General features: G+C 59.4%; 7 protein-coding genes and 1 non-coding gene across 8 annotated transcripts; 4 read left to right on the forward strand and 4 right to left on the reverse strand.

Annotated features, from left to right (window-relative positions):
• Positions 1 to 8: 8 nt before the first annotated feature.
• BXZ73DRAFT_87552 (composite domain of metallo-dependent hydrolase) lies at positions 9 to 3,722 on the reverse strand (the record flags this gene model as incomplete). The annotated part of the gene is given in 14 exon segments (XM_048024617.1): positions 9 to 212; positions 270 to 393; positions 446 to 515; positions 570 to 720; positions 781 to 1,078; positions 1,139 to 1,935; positions 1,994 to 2,120; positions 2,175 to 2,257; positions 2,314 to 2,361; positions 2,421 to 2,514; positions 2,534 to 2,641; positions 2,759 to 2,888; positions 2,939 to 3,139; positions 3,206 to 3,722. 14 exon segments carry the CDS (start codon positions 3,720 to 3,722, stop codon positions 9 to 11), a joined length of 2,952 nt encoding a protein of 983 aa, XP_047881980.1.
• Positions 3,723 to 5,191: 1,469 nt separating this feature from the next.
• BXZ73DRAFT_40247 (RNI-like protein) lies at positions 5,192 to 6,651 on the forward strand (the record flags this gene model as incomplete). Its single annotated transcript, XM_048018538.1, has 3 exons — positions 5,192 to 6,071; positions 6,147 to 6,433; positions 6,490 to 6,651. The coding sequence occupies 3 exons, from the start codon at positions 5,192 to 5,194 to the stop codon at positions 6,649 to 6,651; spliced, it is 1,329 nt and encodes a 442-aa protein (XP_047881981.1).
• An 860-nt stretch (positions 6,652 to 7,511) lies between these two features.
• On the forward strand, positions 7,512 to 12,144 carry BXZ73DRAFT_40700 (uncharacterized protein; the record flags this gene model as incomplete). Its single annotated transcript, XM_048018628.1, has 5 exons — positions 7,512 to 8,399; positions 8,458 to 9,084; positions 9,154 to 10,264; positions 10,330 to 11,469; positions 11,495 to 12,144. 5 exons carry the CDS (start codon positions 7,512 to 7,514, stop codon positions 12,142 to 12,144), a joined length of 4,416 nt encoding a protein of 1,471 aa, XP_047881982.1.
• Positions 12,145 to 13,051: 907 nt separating this feature from the next.
• Positions 13,052 to 15,878, reverse strand: BXZ73DRAFT_74183 (uncharacterized protein; the record flags this gene model as incomplete). Its single annotated transcript, XM_048021990.1, has 12 exons — positions 13,052 to 13,196; positions 13,251 to 13,505; positions 13,596 to 13,696; positions 13,760 to 13,840; positions 14,017 to 14,224; positions 14,831 to 15,070; positions 15,187 to 15,333; positions 15,368 to 15,441; positions 15,493 to 15,525; positions 15,586 to 15,658; positions 15,726 to 15,793; positions 15,855 to 15,878. 12 exons carry the CDS (start codon positions 15,876 to 15,878, stop codon positions 13,052 to 13,054), a joined length of 1,449 nt encoding a protein of 482 aa, XP_047881983.1.
• An 87-nt stretch (positions 15,879 to 15,965) lies between these two features.
• On the reverse strand, positions 15,966 to 16,047 carry BXZ73DRAFT_t21. Its single transcript has one exon. It is a non-coding gene; the product is annotated as a tRNA-His (tRNA).
• A 116-nt stretch (positions 16,048 to 16,163) lies between these two features.
• Positions 16,164 to 17,430, forward strand: BXZ73DRAFT_87555 (Metallo-hydrolase/oxidoreductase; the record flags this gene model as incomplete). The annotated part of the gene is made up of 5 exons (XM_048024618.1): positions 16,164 to 16,181; positions 16,205 to 16,282; positions 16,306 to 16,370; positions 16,424 to 16,540; positions 16,602 to 17,430. 5 exons carry the CDS (start codon positions 16,164 to 16,166, stop codon positions 17,428 to 17,430), a joined length of 1,107 nt encoding a protein of 368 aa, XP_047881984.1.
• Positions 17,431 to 17,482: 52 nt separating this feature from the next.
• BXZ73DRAFT_97216 (Tho complex subunit 7-domain-containing protein) lies at positions 17,483 to 18,715 on the reverse strand (the record flags this gene model as incomplete). Its single annotated transcript, XM_048027294.1, has 5 exons — positions 17,483 to 17,663; positions 17,717 to 18,070; positions 18,135 to 18,279; positions 18,333 to 18,581; positions 18,643 to 18,715. 5 exons carry the CDS (start codon positions 18,713 to 18,715, stop codon positions 17,483 to 17,485), a joined length of 1,002 nt encoding a protein of 333 aa, XP_047881985.1.
• A 375-nt stretch (positions 18,716 to 19,090) lies between these two features.
• BXZ73DRAFT_40295 (uncharacterized protein) lies at positions 19,091 to 19,689 on the forward strand (the record flags this gene model as incomplete). The annotated part of the gene is made up of 4 exons (XM_048018544.1): positions 19,091 to 19,258; positions 19,315 to 19,351; positions 19,419 to 19,524; positions 19,632 to 19,689. The coding sequence occupies 4 exons, from the start codon at positions 19,091 to 19,093 to the stop codon at positions 19,687 to 19,689; spliced, it is 369 nt and encodes a 122-aa protein (XP_047881986.1).
• Positions 19,690 to 19,927: the final 238 nt, after the last annotated feature.

Raw genomic sequence — 19,927 nt, forward strand, 5'->3', positions numbered from 1 at the left:
GCCTAACTTCACAGAACCTCAACTAGCCCCCTTGAGGGCGCCACAATCGCGACAGGTCGACTCGTGAAGTCCAGTCCGCTCCCACCTTCGTAAGCAACAAGCTCGCCCACATCGCCCACCCATCCTTCTAGGTCAAGTATCTTTTCGAGGTTGATTGACATCAATTCATATGCGCGCTTCTTGTCGACCAGGCCATCGGAATCGAGCGCGGCCTACAAGCAGAGTCCGATGAGCACCGCAAACAAATCATTCAAAATATTGCAACACACCCAACCCAGCTCGAACCGCATGCTTTGACTGTGAGTCATATCCCCGAGACCGATTCCGACCTTGACACGCTTCTTCAGGAGTTCGTTGAGAGTAGTCGAGTTCGTGAGAGGTGGTCCGGGAAGACTGCCGCACTCGGCGTGAATATTTTTACATTACAATGAGCGATAAGACTCACTTTCGGCGTTCATCCCAGGTCCACGGGAATGCTCTCGAGGGCATGAGGATGACACCGATCTTTGCGTGGACTGTGTTGCAACCTCCGTGAGTATTATCATGCAGAGAGCTCGGCATACACTCGCCTAGTTCGTCGGCAACCATGTGCGCCTCGGTTGCGCGCGAAAAAACCATATTCATGTAGGACCCTCGCTTCTCTTCGATTTCGTTCTTCATTCGGATGATGGACACCATAGCGTCCGCACTTGCGACGTCGATAACGAGAGGTATCTCGCCCTATTAGCCGTACGACTGTGAGCCACGATGTAGACTTTGGAAGGCTACGGGGACACTTACACTGGCCGCTTTCTGGAACCATTTTCCCGTCTCGGTGTGCTCGTCTTCGCCACCCAGCAGCAGATGCCGCAGTGTTGCAATCTCCGTACTGACGCCGATACCAGAAGACAGCGGAGAGTGTCTTCCGATGGCGATATGAAGCGCGGTGATTGGCTTGATGATCGCGGCACGTTGCAAGCCGTTGGTTGCGCCGGTTCGGAACGTCGCCGAGAGTCCACCGACGAACGATCCCCGAGAGAAGAAGTGCGGCTTGAGGAAAGAAGTCGTCGCGTACGTGACCCCAGCGTGGTGTGCCACCCTGCGAAGTCGGACGCATGATGAGTTGAATGACGCTGAATCGCAGGCGGAGTCCACTCACAGGGCATTCCTCGTTCCGAATTGGAGAGCGTCGCTGACTCTCGTGAGGCCAGCGGCATCGCCGACGATGTCGGGGACGTTTCCTCTGAAAGGGTCGAACCGGGCGCCGTCGCCCGTCGACGGCTCGCTCTCCAACTCTTCCAACCCCAGCCCACTGCCGAACGCCATCAACGCAGGAGCCACCGCCCCGCCCCGCAGGTCGAACTCCACCTCGGCCCTGTCTCCATCACAATACCGCCCAAAGCACGCTACGCGCCCGCGGTCGACGATGACGTCCACGAAGTTATCGTCGTCCTCGTCCAACCCTCCGTCCAGACCGAACGTGAGCGGGCCCGCGCCGTCCCCGCGGTCGCGCAAGAAAACCTCGCGCACGTTCCGGAACGCGACGCGGCCGCGCACGGTGCGGTTCGGGCGGAGCGGGGGGATGCCGTCGAAGCGCACCGCGCGGTCTTTCTGTGTGGCGAAGTCCGGCACCGGCGGGGGGCCACGGCGCCGTGCGGTGGTGTTCTTGGCTTTGGGGACGGGGATGCGCGCGCGCACGGCGTCGACATGCACTTGCAGGATGCCGTCGATCCACACTTTGCGTGGGGAGGCGCCGAGCTGGAGAGGATGTGAGTCCCAGAGGACGAGGTCCGCGTCGGCGCCTTCGCGAATGATGCCAATGCGGTGGACGAGGCCGGCAGCGGTCGCAGGAACCGAGGTGACGGAGGCTAGGGCAAGATTGGGAGGTAGACCGTAGTGGTGCGCTTGTTGAGCTTCGAAGATGAGGTCGCGCGGGTACGAATTTAGTGCGTCCGTCTACCGAAAGGGTTCAGCATTTCAGTATGGAGGACGATTCTGCAGTGAAGATGCCCACCTTCATGGCCACTGGTATCCCATGCTCTGCGAGAATCCACGGCGAGAACTCAGAGCCGCGGAATGTCTCGCGCCGTTGGCGAGAGCTATCCGCAGACAGAACTACAGTAGGTGGTACAACACCAGGGCTGTTGGAACCAGATAAGTTCTGCGTACGACGCGCCAGTGAGCAACCTGCTCACATTGTTTTCAGGGCGTCAGGCATAAGATAAGCTTCATGAGCGCCGTGAATGGATGCAATCGGAACCTTGAACTCTTGCGAGAACTACACCCGGTGAAGATATCAACGGCTTTCCACGGGTGACGTCGCATGATGCGTACCCTGACCAGCCCGTCCAAGTCCACGGCTTCATCGCAGACCACTGACACCTGCCCAGGGATCCTTCAGCTCCCACCAAGCAGCATGCTCGTCCAAAACCAGTACCAACCTTGACCCTGCCGCGCAGCACGTCCACCAACGCCTCCCACCGGTAGTCCTCCGGGTACCTTGGCTGCTGACCTCGCCTGCCTCCCCAGGCCGGCCTCGGCGTGCGCGCAGTACGCGTCCTGGGCGTCGCGGAACCCACGCGCCATGGCGAAGGCCGCGCGGAGCGCCCACATGGTGTCCATGCGGTTGCCGGATGCCCGCGTTCGCTCCCCGCACGACATCCTGTGACGGTGGGCATGCGCATCAGTACGTCAGACGCGGAATGGAACGGCACGATGGCCAAGAGTAAAGTGGAGGGCGTGTACGACGGACGGGCGATGGAGTGGGCGGGCGACGTACACGAGGTGTCTCCAACGGGGCTCGTACGGGTCGAAGTCAGTGCCGTTCAGCTGGTAGGGTGCTTCGATGAGCATGGAAGTTGGTGTGCGCTGGGACGTCTTGCGCAGCTTGATCATGAACGCTTGACCGCCTGCGGGCGAGGTCAGCACCCAATGGAGCCGGGCTTCTGGGGGTGCTCACCAATGGCGTCGCGGCCGTAGTCGGGTAACACTTGGACCGTGGTGACCCCACCGGCCACGGCGTAGGGGTACGAGGCATCATGAGTGCTCAATCCGTCGATGCTCCTCAGCCAAGGAAGGATTGGTCCGCTTGGTGAGTCCATTTGCAGCGACGCGGCGGTGAGGGGGGCACTAGTGACCCCAATGTGGGAGTGCAAGTCCACTGCGGGGGTAGCGTTTCCTGTGAGCCCTGTCGTCCCGGGAATAACAATCCCGCTGTCGTACGCACCTAAGCCCGGAGTGATCCACCCTCCGTGAGCATCCACAACGTCGGTATCACGGTCCACGTAGAGTATTTCTGGGATGTACCCGATGCCTTGAACGAGCCCTTTGTCCAGGAAGATGTCGCCGTATACGATTTCCGTCCCATTCCTAGCCCCGGTCCATAGAGTGATGTTCTTGATGAGGGTAGGCCGTGTTCCGGGCTCAAACCGGTCTGACTTGCTGCGAAGGAGGGCGTCTTCACGTGCCCGTGGCAAAGCGAATCTTCTCGAACACAGGACATGTTCTTCAGGGGAGAGGGACGGATGGCTGCGGAAGCCTGCAGTAGTGGCCGGTGGAAGTGGGGGGATGATTGTGAACGCGCACACGCTGGCTGCAACTACCGCCGCGCCGATTACACGTTTCCGCGAAATAGTCGAAAACCGTCGTTGGTGAGACTTTTCAGCGTCGTGGGGGATAAAAGGACCACGGCACTGAGAGACTGGTCCTGTGGGTGGCTGAGGAGGCTTTTCTCGACCAGTCATCGGGAGAGACGAGAGAGAGGCGTACATGCACGGAACGTCGAGCGCACATATATGCGCGAGGTCATTAATGCCTCGCTTGAAGAACGTGTCCTTATGGCAGCTTGGATCACCCTGGACGTGGGTTGGTGGACCGACTGGAGGGATGTGAGGCTAATGCCCCTCATATGGCATACACTTCTGTGCGCCATATGAGGAAGCGTCCCACATTGAAAGCTATGACACCGTTACATTAAGTGCCGCAGACCGGAACGCGGTTTCCACGCGTCCGTAGGTTGGAACGCGAGCGTAGATGCTGCCGAAGTCTAGACACCTCCAACTAAGCGCTATTATCAAGAACAATTGAATCGTACTTCACGTCCGAATGGCAAGACATGCGTACCTGCCACAGTATTTCCTCGCTGGACGACAATGCCATGTGCTCGCTTTGATCGACCACATGCTCACCCTGTTGTCCACTGCACTAAGGAGGGCAGCTGGACTGATTCGCAAGACAAGCATTCAAGTAGTGGTATTGTATAGCGGATAGAAAAAGTGACCTACAGAAACTACACAACTCCTACCCCAAGCAGCGCGGCTCCGCCCTTAATTCCCCTTCCCCGCGCGGCAGCTAGACTGATGGCTAAACAACTGAGCAAGAATCCCGTGAATCTGTGCTGCAGCTCAGCAATTGTCCCTTCTAGGTGATAGTATGATGCACTCACCGGAAGAAGGCGATGCGAGAAAGTGAGCGTTCTTCGAATGCAGTCCGGGAGGAGGCGAAGATGGAGCGCAGCACCGCTGGTGTCACGGGTATCCGACTCCTATTTGGCGACGGCGGAGGGAGTGCACCCGGAGAAGAGGGAACGTAGCTGGGAAGGTAGACGGAGTTGGGGTGCGTTGCGGTCGGGGTGTTGTGGAAGGTGGAGGGAGTTGGGGTGACGGAGGAGGAGGAAGAAAGGTTGCTCATCTTGAGATTGTCTGATTGCGGTCCACACACGCTCAGATGGTGTGACGAGAGAACAAGAATATTGTCCGGAGGAGAGAGAGGCCCAACTGTGGTGAACGAGTGCAGGCTCGCCTGGCCATTCGCATCCGGCCCTGAAGACATTCCCACGACGCACTGAACACAGTCCATGGCCACTCCGGTGCTCTAATAATCACCACGGCTACATGTCTTGTACCTCACTCTTAACATACCTGTCCGCTCCACAGCCTGAACCAGTATTTTGCACAGGACAAAACCACCTTTGGAACAAAGGCACGACGTGAGCGTAGACATTCACCACTACTTACGTCTACCGCCTGTGATGAAACATACGCATGGAAATCGCCCTTCTGTAGGGGCCCGGTCATATCGGTCCAAACGCACGTTTCCCCCGCCCGGCAACCTCGAGCGGCCACAATAGTGACCACAATGGCATTCAGAAGCCTCTATAAAGCCGCCGAGGTCAAGACGCCTACTCTACCCCACGCCTGCTCAATCAGCCACCATGGAGTTCATCGATGCCCTCCCCTCAGATGAAGAATCATGCCACTACACCGAACACCTCGAGTTCCATCCAGATTTCGACTCGGCACTGGCATCCACCTACTCGGACGATGAACTCGCCGAGGTATTGCCTTACTGCCCAAACGTCACTTCAGCGCTCCTCAGTGGCATCCGCGGTCTTTCATCGCGAACCCTCATCCTCCTGGCTGAGAATGCCTCTCGCCTAGGCACACTCGATCTTTCCGGGTGCCTCGATATCACCGATCTTGGACTACGGGCGATCGCAACACATTCAACGTCCCTCACTGCGCTCGCTGTCAATCGCATACCAGGGATCACTGACCACGCCCTTGCCGCGCTCGTCCGTGGACTCCCGCGTCTTGAGCATCTAGAGATGGACAGCCTCCCACTCGTGACCGCGGCCTCAGTCCGGGATATATGGACGTTCGCACGCGGCCTCCGACGATGGACGCTCTCCGGATGCCTACACCTCACCGACGCCGGTTTTCCATGGGTATCGGAGCGCGGTGACTCTCAAGCAAGACCTAATTCAGAAGGCCGTCCAAGGAACTGGACTGATCGTCTCCCCCCTCTCACACTTCCTGCATCACACAAGATGAATGAGTTGCGTGTGCTCGACTTGAGCCACTGCTTCAAGCTCACGGACGGCGCGGTGCTCGGGCTGGTGGCGCACGCGCCTCGCATGCACCAGCTCAGCCTCGCAGGCTGCGTCAAGCTCACAGATCGCTCGCTACATGCCTTGTGCGGGCTAGGCAGACACCTGGACACCCTTGACATCGGAGGATTAGCGAACGCCACCGACGCCGGCGTGGTAGCAATCGCGAACGCGTGTCTGCGCCTGCAAGTGGTAGACATCAGCTGTGAGTCCCCTGTTCTCACCGTGTTATGAGGATGTTGACACCACGCCGACGTGCTCTGTGGCTGGACACCGGCAGTCATGAAACAGCTGACGGATTTGGCGGTGCTCGCGCTCTCAGGACTGGAACGTCTGCGAAGCTTGGCGGCGGGGGGGCTACCGAAGGTGACGGACCAGGCGCTATTTGCGCTCGCGGAGCACGGAGCGGCCCTCAGCGAACTCCACTTTCCCTTCTGCCCCAAGCTCACCCTCGAGGGTGTCAAGGTTGTTGTGCGGCGTCTGGGCGGGCTTGAGGAGCTGGGCCTTTCGGGGGTGCCGGCGCTCCGTCGGCAAGGGATTCGGAGGTTCTCAGAGCTTCCGCCAACGGTGCGATCCCCTCAGAGTTGACAGAGCAAACGGGCACTGATCAACGGCACGTGCAGAGCTACGAAGAAAAGGAGCAGGGAGCGTACAGGGTTTTCAGGCACGCTGGGATCCGGGCACTGCACGAGTTCCTGGAGAAAGAGGAGTGGCGAAAGCGAGAGTGCGAGCGGAAGAACATTTTGTACCATCCACGGGGCGACGACTCGAGGGCGCTGTACTGAGTGGGTAGGCAAGTCTGTGTGCGATTGACAGCGATCTGCGTGTTTCGTGGAGGCCGGGTTGCCTGTGGGGGTCGCCGCGGGTCGAGTCGTCTGTGGCACCCCGTCGCCGCTGCGGCTTTGCCTGATTCCGGGGCCCGCCGTCCAAAGAGGGCGAACGCCCAGGCAGAGTGTGCGGACCGGGCCTCCGGAGAATTAAAAGCGGTCAAAGCGGTGTCGGCGACGGTCAGGAATGGCGTCACCGCGGCGGGTGCCTCGATCGCAGGTCTTGTCGCCCTCTCGCGCGTCCTCGTCCCCGCCCCCATTGGCCTCGCCAGCCGCACACCACAGATCTCGCCCCTCACGACGACTCTAAAGCTTACCAGCAGCGGGAGCAGAGCCCGCGAGACGGGAGCCCACTGTATGCGCCATATCCACCATATCTTGGACTACTCCCGGTCAGTGTCTACCCATCGGCACCCCGAAACGCACAACGACGAGCAACCTGCCAGGCCGTCCCAGTCCGCTTGTTGCATCGCCAGCCTCCCGGGCCTTTTCTCACCATTCCCCTCCCTCCCTCCTTGCCCGCCCTTCTCAACGCGCCGTCCAGCCCACGAGCGCCGCTCTTCCCGCGCCCGCGCGCCATATCTCGCAGGCGAGCCCGCCAGAGCCCAACTGCCCTCCGGTATCATGTCAGCCTCCATGAACGTGCTCCCTCTCCCTCGCCGCTCAATCTCCTTGAACGCCGCACATCATCCCTCGCCGACATCCCGGACCGTCTCGCCCTCTCCAGCACGGTCAACCACACCCTCCCCTCGCCCCGCCTCCGCGCCCACCCCAGGGCTCCCACCGGTGCGCTTCCCTTCACCCCCCTCACGCCCATCATGGCCTCCCCTCTCCTCACCCCTGAGGTCGCGCACGCTGCCACGCCCACTGCCCTCGGTGCGCTCGAGCACGCCTCCCGGGTCCCCCGCCCCTCCGACGACTACATCACCCATCATCCCCCCAATCCCACATGGATGACCTCCCCTCCCACACCGCCGCCCAAAACTCCCAAACTCTCTTCTTCAACCCCACGTGCCTCCGGGTCCGGGCCCTCGTCCGCGCGCGCACAACGGCACCGCAGCAGAGCGCGGGCTGCTAGCACGAGCCCGAGCCGCCCAGGAATTCGTGCGTCCTCGCTCTCGCGCCCCACCTCATCCTCTACTCCGTCGTCGTCGCACATTCCCCCAACATCCCCCGTCATTGTGAGGAGAGCGACGAGTGGTGCGACACGCGACAAATTGCGCCGGCTCTCGCTTCCGGGAGACTTGTCGAAGCCGCTGCCGCCGCGTCCCGGCTTGCGCGGCGCGGCCGCGGACGCCCAGAAGGCCTTACCTCCGGTCCCCGGCCGACGCAATAGCGCCGAGGGCGACGCCCTCGCGGGCGAGGCGCTTCTCCCGAGTTTATCGCGGTGCGCGCCGGGACCACACGAGCGTGAAGAGGATAAAGGGCGGACAGGAGGTGAAACGGCGCCGCACATGCAGTCTGGCAGGAAGCTGTTCAACCTCGCGGACGAAGCTGATCTCTCGGACGACGAAGCGAGCCCGCGCGCGTATAAGGAGCAGGGCTCAACGCACCAAGAAGACCAGGAGCCGGGGCGCGACATGGGCCAGCCCACGTTTGGCGAACAGAAGAAGCAGAGAATGGAGACCATTCGAAGGTACCACGCCCTGGCCGAGCTTCTCGCCACTGAGGTTGGGTACCTTCTCGATCTTCGCGCGCTCGTCTCGGTATGTCCCTGCCTCCCTTCGCGTCGGTCATCGGCCCGCTCTGATGTTTTTTGGGCAGGTCTACCTAGACCAGCTCCTCCTCCTCTGCTCGCCGCCGGTCTCTCCCGCCTCCGTCGGTCTCTCGTCAGGCTCCCCCGCGTCGCTGACCTCTCCAACACCAGTTCCCCTTCTTCCCGGTCGCCATCCTTCTCGCGGATACACCTCGTTTTCAACACTCTCCATACCCTCAATACTCCCGGGAGCTCGGCCGTCTGTTCATGCTTCTCACCCGCCCGTGCCCTCGCACAGCCCCAGCACTCCCTGGACCTCAGCACAGACCGGTGATCGATCACCGGAGCGTGAACGGCAGCCTTCCGGAGCTTCCACAGCGTCCGATGCAACAAGCTACCGGGAATCCGACAAAGACGCCTGGGATCGTATCATTCCGTCAAAGAACTCGCATGCTTCTCCTGCGCCAGTCCTTATCGAGCGAGAAGTACGCACGGTCTGTAGGAACGCGCATGAGCTCCTCGACTTCCACGAGCGGTTCGTCGACGAACTACGTGAAGCGGTCGCCGCGGTCGGACTCCGAGAACTCCTGACACCCAACGGTGACGAATGGACGAACAAGCTGCCGAGTGACGACCCGGATGTGGAGGAGATGGAGAGGGCCGTAGAGGTCGTGGCAGCGAAGTTCGTACACGAGGTACGTGCGCGTAGGGTCTCGTTTTGGCGCGCCACTGACATTGCGCGATACGCTCTCGTAACTTCGTAGGCTGCGTCGTTTAACGTCTATGAACGCTTCTGCCCCGGTCATCCAGCGGCGACAGATCTCGTCCGACGGGCGCAGGAACGTTGGCCTGTGGTGTGGGAGGCCTACGAGCAGCGCTGTGCTTTTCTGGTTTCTTCTCCATCACCCGGGGTTTTCGTTGACGAGGCTGCCGTGGACATCTCTCCGACTTGCGCAGCACCGGAGGTCGATGAAGCGCTCTCCCATTCGCAACGGAGACAACGAAGACACTCCACCCCAGTGCTGTCTTTGGTCACCGGCAGCAGCCCATCCGCCGAGACCTCCGCGGACCATTCTTCTTTCCCTACCTTGCGTCATTCGAAACGGTCCCGGCCGACGTCCTTGGTCTCCGTGGAAGGCGGGCGGGCTGGCACGCAGAAGCTCAAGCTCATGGACTACCTCATCAAACCCGTGCAGCGGATATGCAAGTATCCGCTCCTCCTGGACCAGCTGCGGGACAAGAAACGACAGCGACTCGAACACGGGCACGAGGACCACCTCCATTCCTCCACGCTCGAAGCGCACCTCGACAAGGGCAAGGCCGCCGACGACGCAATCTGTGGAGCAGGGGAAACGATGCGAGCCGTGGTGGCGAAAGTCAACCAGGCTAGCGAAAAGGAGGCCCACAACCTCCGATCCGCGCTCATAGCGTCAAGGATCACGTTCCTCCACTCGGGCGGCCAGACTTCTGTCGCCAATTTCGCTTCGTCGTCGGTATCCGCGAACGTGCCCACATCTCCAGCAGCGTCAATCTCGGAGTGTGCCTCGTCACAAGAGGGCCATTCTGGATCGCTCTGCTCGTGCCCTTCTCCGTCCTCGGCGGGCTCGCCTTGTTCAACATGCGTATCCACGGTCGCCTCGCCTCGCCCAACCTCCCTCACCCCAGACTTTGTCTCATCACTCGGCCCGTGCATGCTTGCAGGTGCTTTGGACGTTGTGCAGTACCCTGCTCATCGTGCGAAGTATCTCGGTGTGTTCCTCTATTCCGGCGGATATTGTATCTTCGCGAAGATTCTGAAAGGCGGGAGGGTGTACGAGCCTCGACACTGGTTTTCCCTGAGCGCAGTCGAAGTTATTGATACGGAGGATGATCATGGTAAGTGTGCCTCCAGCAGGTCGATACCCTGCGCCCATTGTTGACACCATATCCTTTTCATGCAGCTTGCTTCCCATACTCGTTGCGCATCAGTGGATTCGGCCATCACATTCAAGTCGCTGCCTCTTGTGCTGCAGAGAAGGCGATCTGGCTCAGCGCGATCCGCGAATCTGTTTCGGCCACCCCCTGCTGGACCCACGAGCCAGTCCCAAGCCTACAGACGGACGACAAGTCCCCGCCCCTACCCTTGGCCGTCATTCCATCGACTGAGGTCCTAGAGGAGCCTATGGCGCTTCCGACGGTCCAGTCCATGTCGGAACTGGAGAAGCAAAGCGATTCGAAGGCGGAAGCTTCGATGCAGACCCTGTCCAAGAAGCATCCCAAGACCATCTCTCGGACGGACGGACATGCCATCAAGTCGGAACTCTCATCGTTCTCTGCAGCTTCAAGGCGCTCATCCACCACGTCCGTCAAGGCATTCTTCGGGTCTGCCACAGCGTTCGAACTCGTCAAGGTTGCGCGTGCGTCTTCTCAATACAGGGCACAAGTCGACGCTGGTCTGCACGACATCTTCTCCGAGGCGTGCATCGCCGCAAGGGCCCAGGTGCAGATGCGCGGGGACGACCTCTTCCAGCTCCGTCTCCCTTCCGGCTCTGGTTATGGAAGGAGACAGGGCAGCGGGATGTCAAGATCGAATTCTGGCCTCAGTCTCGCAAGCGCCATGGGATTCACTGCCGCCAAGCGCATGGTCGTCAATCGCCGGAACCGCTCCGTCGACCTCGACATGCCCCCCTTGCCGCCCATGCCTCCCATGCCGGTGCTCCCCCCTCCGACCCCTACCGGCGCTCCGGCCGAAATGATCATCTCGAGCGCAGTTCCGACCTCCTCCTCCTCGGCCTCGGGGTTCATGGAGCGTGCGAAGTCCTCGCTCGCCGCCCGAAGACACAGGAAGCAGCCGGCCTCGATCGCGCCTGCGATCAACACCGCCATTGCGCACATGCACCTGGGGTATGGTGGCGCACATACAGACGGCCCGATCTTCCAAAGCCCCGAGGAGGTGGAGGTGCCGACGCTGGACCTGGACTCGCCCCCGACGCAGATGTCGCAGGGCTCTCCGATGTCGTCGGCGCTACCCAGCCCTGTCGACACCGCGCCGCTTCCCATCCCTTTGCCTGTACGGGTCCGCGCCGTCACCGCTCCTTCTGGTGCAGAGACGAGCATGGACGCGAGCCCACTGCGCGGGGGACAAGAATGGGAAGGATGGCAAGCCGACGCGCTCGCGTTCGATGGTCGACCACGTGCGCTCCTTGTTCCACACACAACCGGCCCGCTCGACGTCCTCGACTGCTTCCTCCGATGCCGGTCGCGCCTCGCCTTCCCCAGCCCTGGTTGACTCCTCGCCCCCTCTGGACTACTCTAGCAGCATCGTGCACTGGTTGCGGCGCACCTCGCTCCGCCGACGTACTTCGGGGTCTTCGACGCCCTCGAGCACAGAGGATGGCGTGCTCCGAGCCGGTCGTATCTCGCGCTCCTCCATGGACTTCGACCTCATGCTCGCCGCCCATGCCGCCTCCCCCTTCCTCGAGCTCGACGCGTCCCGGCGAAACGGATTCGACGGCTCCGCCTCCCGGCCACAGCGGCACCGCTCGCTGTTTGTACCCAACGTGCGCACGCGCGAGCGTGAGCGCTCCGGCGGGTTCGACATGCGCATCGACGTTCCCCCGCGCGAGTTCGCCCCGGTCCCAGCGTCGCGCTCGACTCCCGGGCCGGTGCCGCCGTCCCCTGCAGGCTCGACGCTGTCCGCACGGAAGTCGCTCAGAAACCTGCTGTTGTTCCAGCGCTCGAACGCGTTCACGCCCGTGGCCGCGCTAACGGGATAGTAGAGCTGCATCGGATGGCCCGTCGAAGTGTCAAAGATGCTTGCGCGCCGCCCCGCCGGTCCTCGGGACGCGCCTCTGGCCAGCCTCCCCGCGCCGCGCCGCACCTCCGCCTTGTGGAATTCGGAAAATTTCCCTCTTTCTATCACTGTATGAATAGCTCCCTTAGCCACTTGCATTCGCCCTCGCTCCTTAATCACACATGCACCGTTCCTGGCCCCTGCCTGCCCCACGTACTAGTTTAATATCGTATACATCCATGTTTCTTATTGCGTTTTTATTCTGCACTGCGCAGTGCTGTCGCCCCCGAACCCCGCATCCGCATTCGCCCCGTCCACGTTCATCCACATTCATTCCCACACACGCGTCTCGTTCCCCTCCTGCTCCTCGCTGTGCTTCTCGCATCCCCCACCGCCTCATACCCTCTATATATCCCTTATACTCTGCTCTGCTCGATCTTCCCTCCACTTGTATTTTTCGTTGCTCTTAGCATAGATTAGGCATACCCGCGCACAACCTTGCTTGACGGAGGGTTTCGACGCTGCGTGCCGATAGTAAATCATTCAACCCTGGAAAGAGCTCACGCAAAGGGCGCGCATATGTTTTTGTGAACACTGCTGGGCCAGTGCGAGAACACGGCAAAGAGTACAACACTACGTAAATCTATCGGCGTTGGCGTTTGCGCTCGCGAGCGGAAGCCATCGCTTCCAGCATCCGTTTCTTGTCTTTCCGTGGCGAACTGCTGTATGAGAGCCTGCGCTTTGAGGCCGACATAGGAGTGTTCTGCGGTGGCGGCGTGTCGTCATCATCGGGAGTAGTGGCCGGAGAGGTTTCTGTTCCTCCTGAAGGGAGGCTGGATGTGCGCAGGCATCAGCTGGCTGGACTCGACGGTGGATGGAGTTCAATGTCCTCACTCAAAGGGCTGCTCGTCCTCTTCCGGCTCAGACGAGACGCGGGCCCGCTTGCGCAGGCGTGTCGGGGACTCGATCGCCCGCTTTTGAGGCTCTGGAGAGCTCGAAAGTGCACTATGGGCGCGGTCGTCCGAGCGCGCCGTGCTGGTGTGCTTTCAGTCAGCGACGACGCTATGTCCGACATTCGAAGGAGCGCACCTGGAAGCCCCTGCTTCTGTCGTTTCCCCGTCGTCGATCCAGTCATCTTCAAGGTTCTCTGCGTCCGTCGAGCCCGCATCGCGGTTTCGGAAGTCCACCTTGGCCCATCGTCGTGTGACCTTGAGGAGATGGTCCCATCGTTGCTCTTCCGTGAACCTCACGGCTTCGACGTCTTCACGGAGGCATACCGTGTCGCATGTGGGGCACTTCATTTCTTCTACCTTGGTCTTCTGTGGGTTGGGTCGGATCTTCAGTCTCATGCAGTCAGCGCAGTAGACATGCTTGCACGGAAAACTGGTTCCGAGATATGTCGTCAGGCGGGAAATGGGACGAGTTGAGACTGACCTGTGTGCTTTCTCTACATGTAGCAACTTGCCGCATTGGTCGCACGATTGGTCGTCGTCGATGGTCGCCGCCTCCACCAAGTCTGAGACCTCCCGCAGAATCTATCGGTAATCCAGAAAATGTGTGAACAAGCAGCGGAGAGCCAACGGGTAGGTGAGACAGACCTTCCGCAGGGAATGTGCGGAGTCGTCTGCCTGGAAGTCTCGCTCTTGGTCTCCTGGCTCATTCATTGCGGGGACTTGTAGCTGCGAGACTTTAAACCTCCCAGGAAGCTGGTGCTAGTACTCTGATGCCACATACCTGAACCAAATGCCTTCTGTACTCCGCCTTCGACTGTGGTAGCAGAGCCCCGAGTATGCGCACATTACCGCCCAGACGAACAAGGGTATTGGAGAGAGACACAATTGTAATAAATACTCACCCTCTGCAATGCCCTGACTTGTTTTTGAAGCTGCTTTACCTCAACACGCAGCTCCGATGCACTATGTCTATTCCTTTTCAGCGGATTAGACTCCGATGAAGACCTTCCGCTGCCGTCCACCTTCGCATCCAACTGTTCCTCGAGTTGCTCCACCTGTTTGCGGAGGAGCTTGTTCTCCTGTTCCATGGCTTGAGCACCAGCATAAGCCCTTTGTATCGACAACTAACAAGTTTCCGTCAGCGTGTGCTTCAGATCAAGGGTCTACGAGGGTGCCTACTTGCAGGGAACTAGTCGAGGGGGCAGTCTCAAGCACATCACCTTCTTGTATATCCTCAACTTTGACTTTACTGGAGGATGCTTGCGATACTAGCAGACCGGAAGAGCGTGTAGCAGGCGCCATCAAGTTCAAGCCCAGACACTGAGGTTGTGGCAGAAAGCGATAGGTAGTCGTGGTATGTAAGACGCAACAAGCGAAGCTGCGGCACCGTTTAGTCACGCCCATGTTCACACATCAGCGCGTCTTTCTCATTCCTGGCTGCGGAGACCGGGGTCAATGCAAGTACTTGCTCATACAATACTATACAACGGGACGCTGATACGCATGCAATCGCTCGATTCATTCCCCGTGACTCTTACGTGGTCTCGTCAATTGGAACGTGTCGGAGAACTGGCAATCAGTCGTCTCCAGAGACGCTTCGACGAGCCCTCCATGTCAGATGGCACTTGCGCCCCGTATAGGCTGGGCTCTACAATCGCTTGCACTGTGTGACATAAATGAGCATGCTATGTGAATACGGTGGTATGGCGACAAAACCTTGGAGTGCCCATGTTGTCTGCCATGACGGACTCGGTTTCCTCTGAGGCGTCCTCTTCCATCTCGTCGTCGCTTTTATCTTGAGCAGTGTCCATCCTGGTCCATTTGTTGGCGATGTCTAACAAGGCGTCCCACTGTTGTGCCGCAGTGTATCGCACTGTCTCGGCGTCCTCGTGGAGATATCTCTGACGACACTGAGAACAGGTTGCGCATTCCTTCCCCATGTCTCCATCGTCAGGGCTGGAGAGGCGTTTCAGCTGATTGAAGCACTCTTCGCATACCGTGTGATCGCAAGGTAAGCTGGGGATAACAGTCAACACATACGTAGTATATCGTTGGCTTCTCAGGCAACGCACCTTTTCGCGCTTTCGACGCGGAGCGGCTCCATACAAATGGGGCATTCTTCTTTATCTTCCAACGCGTTGGAAGCCATCAAGTCTCTGAACGCTCGCAACAACTGCAACGCGAGCTCAGAGAGCACGCCACACCGTCGCACATGTTCCCTGAACATACTTTGCGCATGGTGTGCACGCTGACGTCGCCTGCCCCGGTATCCAACTGTCACCCTCCACCAAGTCGGCTGCCTCTCTGTTGATTTCCTGCTTGCGGAGCTGCCAACAATTCGAACATGAGCAGATGGAAGCATGGTAATGCAAACGCACCTTGCGAAGCCTTCTTTTGTAACGCTGGTTGGACTGTTATCCAAAGATGCATTGGTGGGCTCAACGATCATAGGTATGCGTATGCAAACGCACCTCCGAGAGTGTTTTTACTTGAGCCTGCAGCTCGTCCACCTCGTCAAAGAGGTCGGTCCCAGATCTTGTACCTCTGCTTTGCCGTCTAGATAAGCGGACGCCCTCTGGGCTGTACTGAGTTCGCCTTCGTTGCCGCTAACTCTTTGCGGAGGTCATTATTCTCTCGTTCAAGTTCTGCTGCGTCCTTGGACGCTTGCTTCAAGAGGTCCTGATTGAGATCGTATGAATACACAAGTATGAGGTTGAAGGTGCAAGACACAAGTGCGTACCAGGATGCTCAGGTGAGGTTCCATGGCAGGCTCGACTTCAAGGGAATGAGCGTAAGAGTAACGGTAGAATAGATCGACAAAAACTAAAATTTTTGATCACTGCTCACTGCATGTCCCAGGCAGGATTCGAGCCTGCGTCTTCACGGAATTGTGCTGCCACAACGTGATGATCTAACCACTAATCGACAAGGACCGGAAACAATTTCGTTAGAGCCTCCATGATGTCAGGGGCTGGATTCACGGCTATGAGGCTTCAGTCGTTTTCAGGAGGTCTAGTACTTAAAGCTTAATGCTTAAGCCCACGACGAGATGACCACCTTCTCATCTGTCAACATCACCATCCTCGGGAGCGCGTCGCTCAACCTTCGTCGACACGCAATCACTCCTCGCTCGCTCTCCGCTTGAGTGGAATGTTTGGTTGTTCGATTGTGGGGAGGCGACCCAACACCAGATACAGAAGAGCTCGGTGAAGGTGGGTAAGATCCAGAAGATATTCATCACACACACCCATGGCGAGTCTCAAGAGTTTAAAAAAAACAGGCCCATTCACCCATATTCTCTTCTCACAGGCGACCATATATTCGGGTGATTCCGCTCCTTGCAATGCGCCTCAACGGCGCCGGAGGCATGGTCGACGGGGCCGAGGATCCCCGCACCTCCACGGCGACCCCCTGGGAGCTGTGCCGGTGCGTAGGCCGTGCTCGTGCACCCTTCCTCGTGCTCACGCTCAGCCCGCAGCTGCTCGAGATCTACGGCCTCTGGCACGCGCGCGTACGTCCGCGCCGGCCTGCTCTACACCCACACCCTCCTCGGCGCCCCCTACGCCGTGCACGAACTGCGCCTCGCCTCCGACCCGCCCGAGGGCGACCATACCGCGCTCCCCCCGCACGTAATGGAACGTCCCGGGCGCAACATCGTGCAAGACGCGGAGGGGGCCTGGCCCGAGATCTTCGCCGACCCGCTCGTCACCGTCTCCGCCGCGCCCATCCTGCACTCGGTGCCCTGTGTTGGGTTCGTCGTTGCCGAGCGACCCATCCCAGGCAAGATGGATCCGAAGAAGTACCTCCAGGAGCTGAAGCGGACGGGAACGCCGATGTCGGTGATGAGCCAGCTGCAGCGCGGGGAGGCCGTCACACTGAAGGACGGCACGGTGCTGCGAGGACCGGAACGGCAGCCGGGGCGGAAGATCGTCATCCTGGGAGACACGTACGACCCGTCGCCCATCGCACGACTCGCGGAGGACGCGTGCCTGCTCATACATGAGGCCACGAACGCGCATCTCCCGGGAGTGGATCCGAGCACGAAAACGGAAGACACGTACCTGAGCGTGGAGGAGCGCACCAAGTCCAGAGGCCATTCGACACCACAGATGGCCGGAGTATTTGGGAAGAGAATACGAGCCAGGAAATTGCTTCTGAACCATTTCTCTGCCCGATACGCCGGCGATGTTGACACGAACGAGGAGTCGAGAAAGATTATGGATGCAATCCGGGGCTTGGCCGAGAGTACATTCGAGGGGGAAGTGGTATGTGCGACAGACTTGATGAGTGTGGACGTGAGGCCGAGGAGAGATTAGCCTGTAGTCTAGAGATACAAAGAGATTAATGTACAACAGCCGGGTAACAGGTTCAATCATCAGGCATCTCGGAAAGGTCGCTGAGACTGCTCTCGTCGCTAGCTTCGCCTTCTTCCAAGTCCTCCCTAGCCTTTCTCTTCGCCTTGATATCTTCAATCTCGCCCTGCTCTTCGATCTCACCATGCTCAATTTCACCCTGCTCTTGCTCGTAATCGGTGAGCTGGGCAGGTGTGCTTCGACGAGCAGGCGTGAGGGGTGTATTTGTCCGAGATTGGGGACAAATGACCGTGCCGCAGGATTGAGGATCGTCTTCGCCAATGGCACGTCGTCCTCCGAGTCATGTCCGTCTACCAGCATTTTCCCATCCGCATGCTGGAAGGGACCCGGCTCCTCTTTGAGCTCGCCAGACTCCTCGCGGGTACGTACGCTTCCAGTTCCGTCCATCTCCACGTCTTCATCGCCGGGCTGAGCTTCAGGTGCCGGTGTTTCATCTTCCGCAACGTCTTTCCCAAGCAACCGGAGCTCGCTGACGCTTTGCACCACGGTGTCGAGCGCTGCCTTCTGCGCCTGGAGGAGGCGGTTCTGGTTCTCGTGTTCGGCCCGGATGGCAATCATGTCGTTCTCGAGGGACTGTATTGACCTGCGGAACACACGCGCACGTTTGCATATATACGCATCGCGCGAAGCCATGGAAGGGGACATACTGTTCGAGCTCGTCGCGACTGGGCAGCGAGTTGACCTTCTCCGCAATCACGTCGTATTCGATCTTCTGCTTGCGCTCCAGCTGCGCATGCTCGAGTGCCGCCTTGAGCTCGTTGATCTGATCCTTCAGCCGACTGTGCTCATTTGCTGGTCATGCGACGATCTCAGGACCGGGGTGTTAGGCATGCCGCAGGACTCACATATTCGGTCTCGTTCCCGCTGGTACTCCTCCACCTGTCTCGCCTCCGCCTCGCACACCATCATGCTCTTCTGGAGCGAGAGCTGGAAGGAGGCCAGCTCCAGAAGGAAGGCCTCTCGCGCATCGTCGACGGAGGATGCTGTGGACGAAGCGGCAGGGGGGAAAGCAGAAACGGTGTAGTGGTGGAACTTCTTCGTCACGCGGCGCAAGGCCTTTTCGTCGTTCGTGATGCGCGTGTTTATGATAGCATCTGTGTGGGCGAAAGGCACGTTTAGCCCAGTGGCGTGAACATCGGGTTGGGTGCTACGTACCTTCTTGCTGAACGGTCAAAGGGGGCGGCACGTACGCCTTTTCGGCGGCGGCATCGCCCGCGCTTCCGTTCATGACTTTGGCCAAGTCGAGTTGGGCTATAGGACGGGAGGGGCGTGCGGCCAGGCGGAGGAATGACGGAGAACGCGGCGACTTGGCACGAGGCGCAAGTCGCGAGTCGCGAGTCGGCGTTGTGACTGGCGGCACGTGCTGTCGAAGCGTGTCGTGATGCGTGACGAGAAGCAGCTCCGTGCGACGGCGCGGCGCTCCGTCCGGCTTAGCCACTCGCAGCACGCACGTTCGCCTGAAATTGCCCATTCCGGCAGCGGAATTTGAGGAACACGCCTCGGTCCGGAACGTCAGCCTTGCTCAAGAGCCCATTTCTCTATCGCTGCAGAGAGTGTCGGTTTCCTCCTCTCCACCCCCTTCTCCCCGCGCCTCCTCATCCCTATGTCCACCCAGCCCCTCCTTCAGCGCACCGCGGCAAAACGCATCGCGCTCCCCGTCAAGGTCGAGCCCAAGGTCGCCTTCGCCAACGAGCGCACCTTTCTCTCATGGCTCCATTTCACCGTTGTCCTCGGCGGTCTTGCGGTTGGGCTCCTCAACTTTGGTGATAAGGTGCGCTCCCTCTACCGTACATATGCTGCGCCGGCAGACTGACGCCGTCAGTAAAGGTGGGGAAGATCAGCGCCGCTATGTTCTCTCTTGTCGGTATGTCCACGGTGTTTTGGTCGTGTGACACTTGTGAACATGTTTGACGGCCCCTCCCGTTCTCAAGCCATGGGTGTGATGGTCTACGCGTTGTACACATTCCACTGGCGCGCCAACTCGATTCGCAAAGGTGGCCGTGGACCATATGACGACAGGGTCGGGCCGGTGAGCGAGTTTCGTGATGAGTGCTTTTGCGCATGCAGACCTAACTCCTATTGCAGACCATCCTGTGCTAGCTCTGCTTAGTAGGTTGCCATCCGGCATCATTCAGAATTGCAAGGCTGACGCTCTCCTCAGTTGCGATCATAATAAACTTCGTGCTGAGGTTCACGGAGTAACATCTTTGATGTTACTATCCTCTGCGATGCGTTCTTGCTAGCACCTCCGCGGGCAGCCCCCGCTCGCTGAGCGACGGTGTGACGGTGGACGCCACGTCCGACAAGTGCCCTCGGAGGGTGTCGTTCCTTCAGTTGAACGACCCTCACGGACCACATTGGATACGAGGCGTTATCTATGTCATTCGCTTGGTGTACCTACCCACTTATGATCATGAGTAGTTCATAGGCATGCCCTCCA

This window comes from Epithele typhae (assembly GCF_022376455.1).
Source record: "Epithele typhae strain CBS 203.58 chromosome Unknown BXZ73scaffold_4, whole genome shotgun sequence".
Lineage (NCBI taxonomy): Eukaryota > Fungi > Basidiomycota > Agaricomycetes > Polyporales > Epitheliaceae > Epithele > Epithele typhae.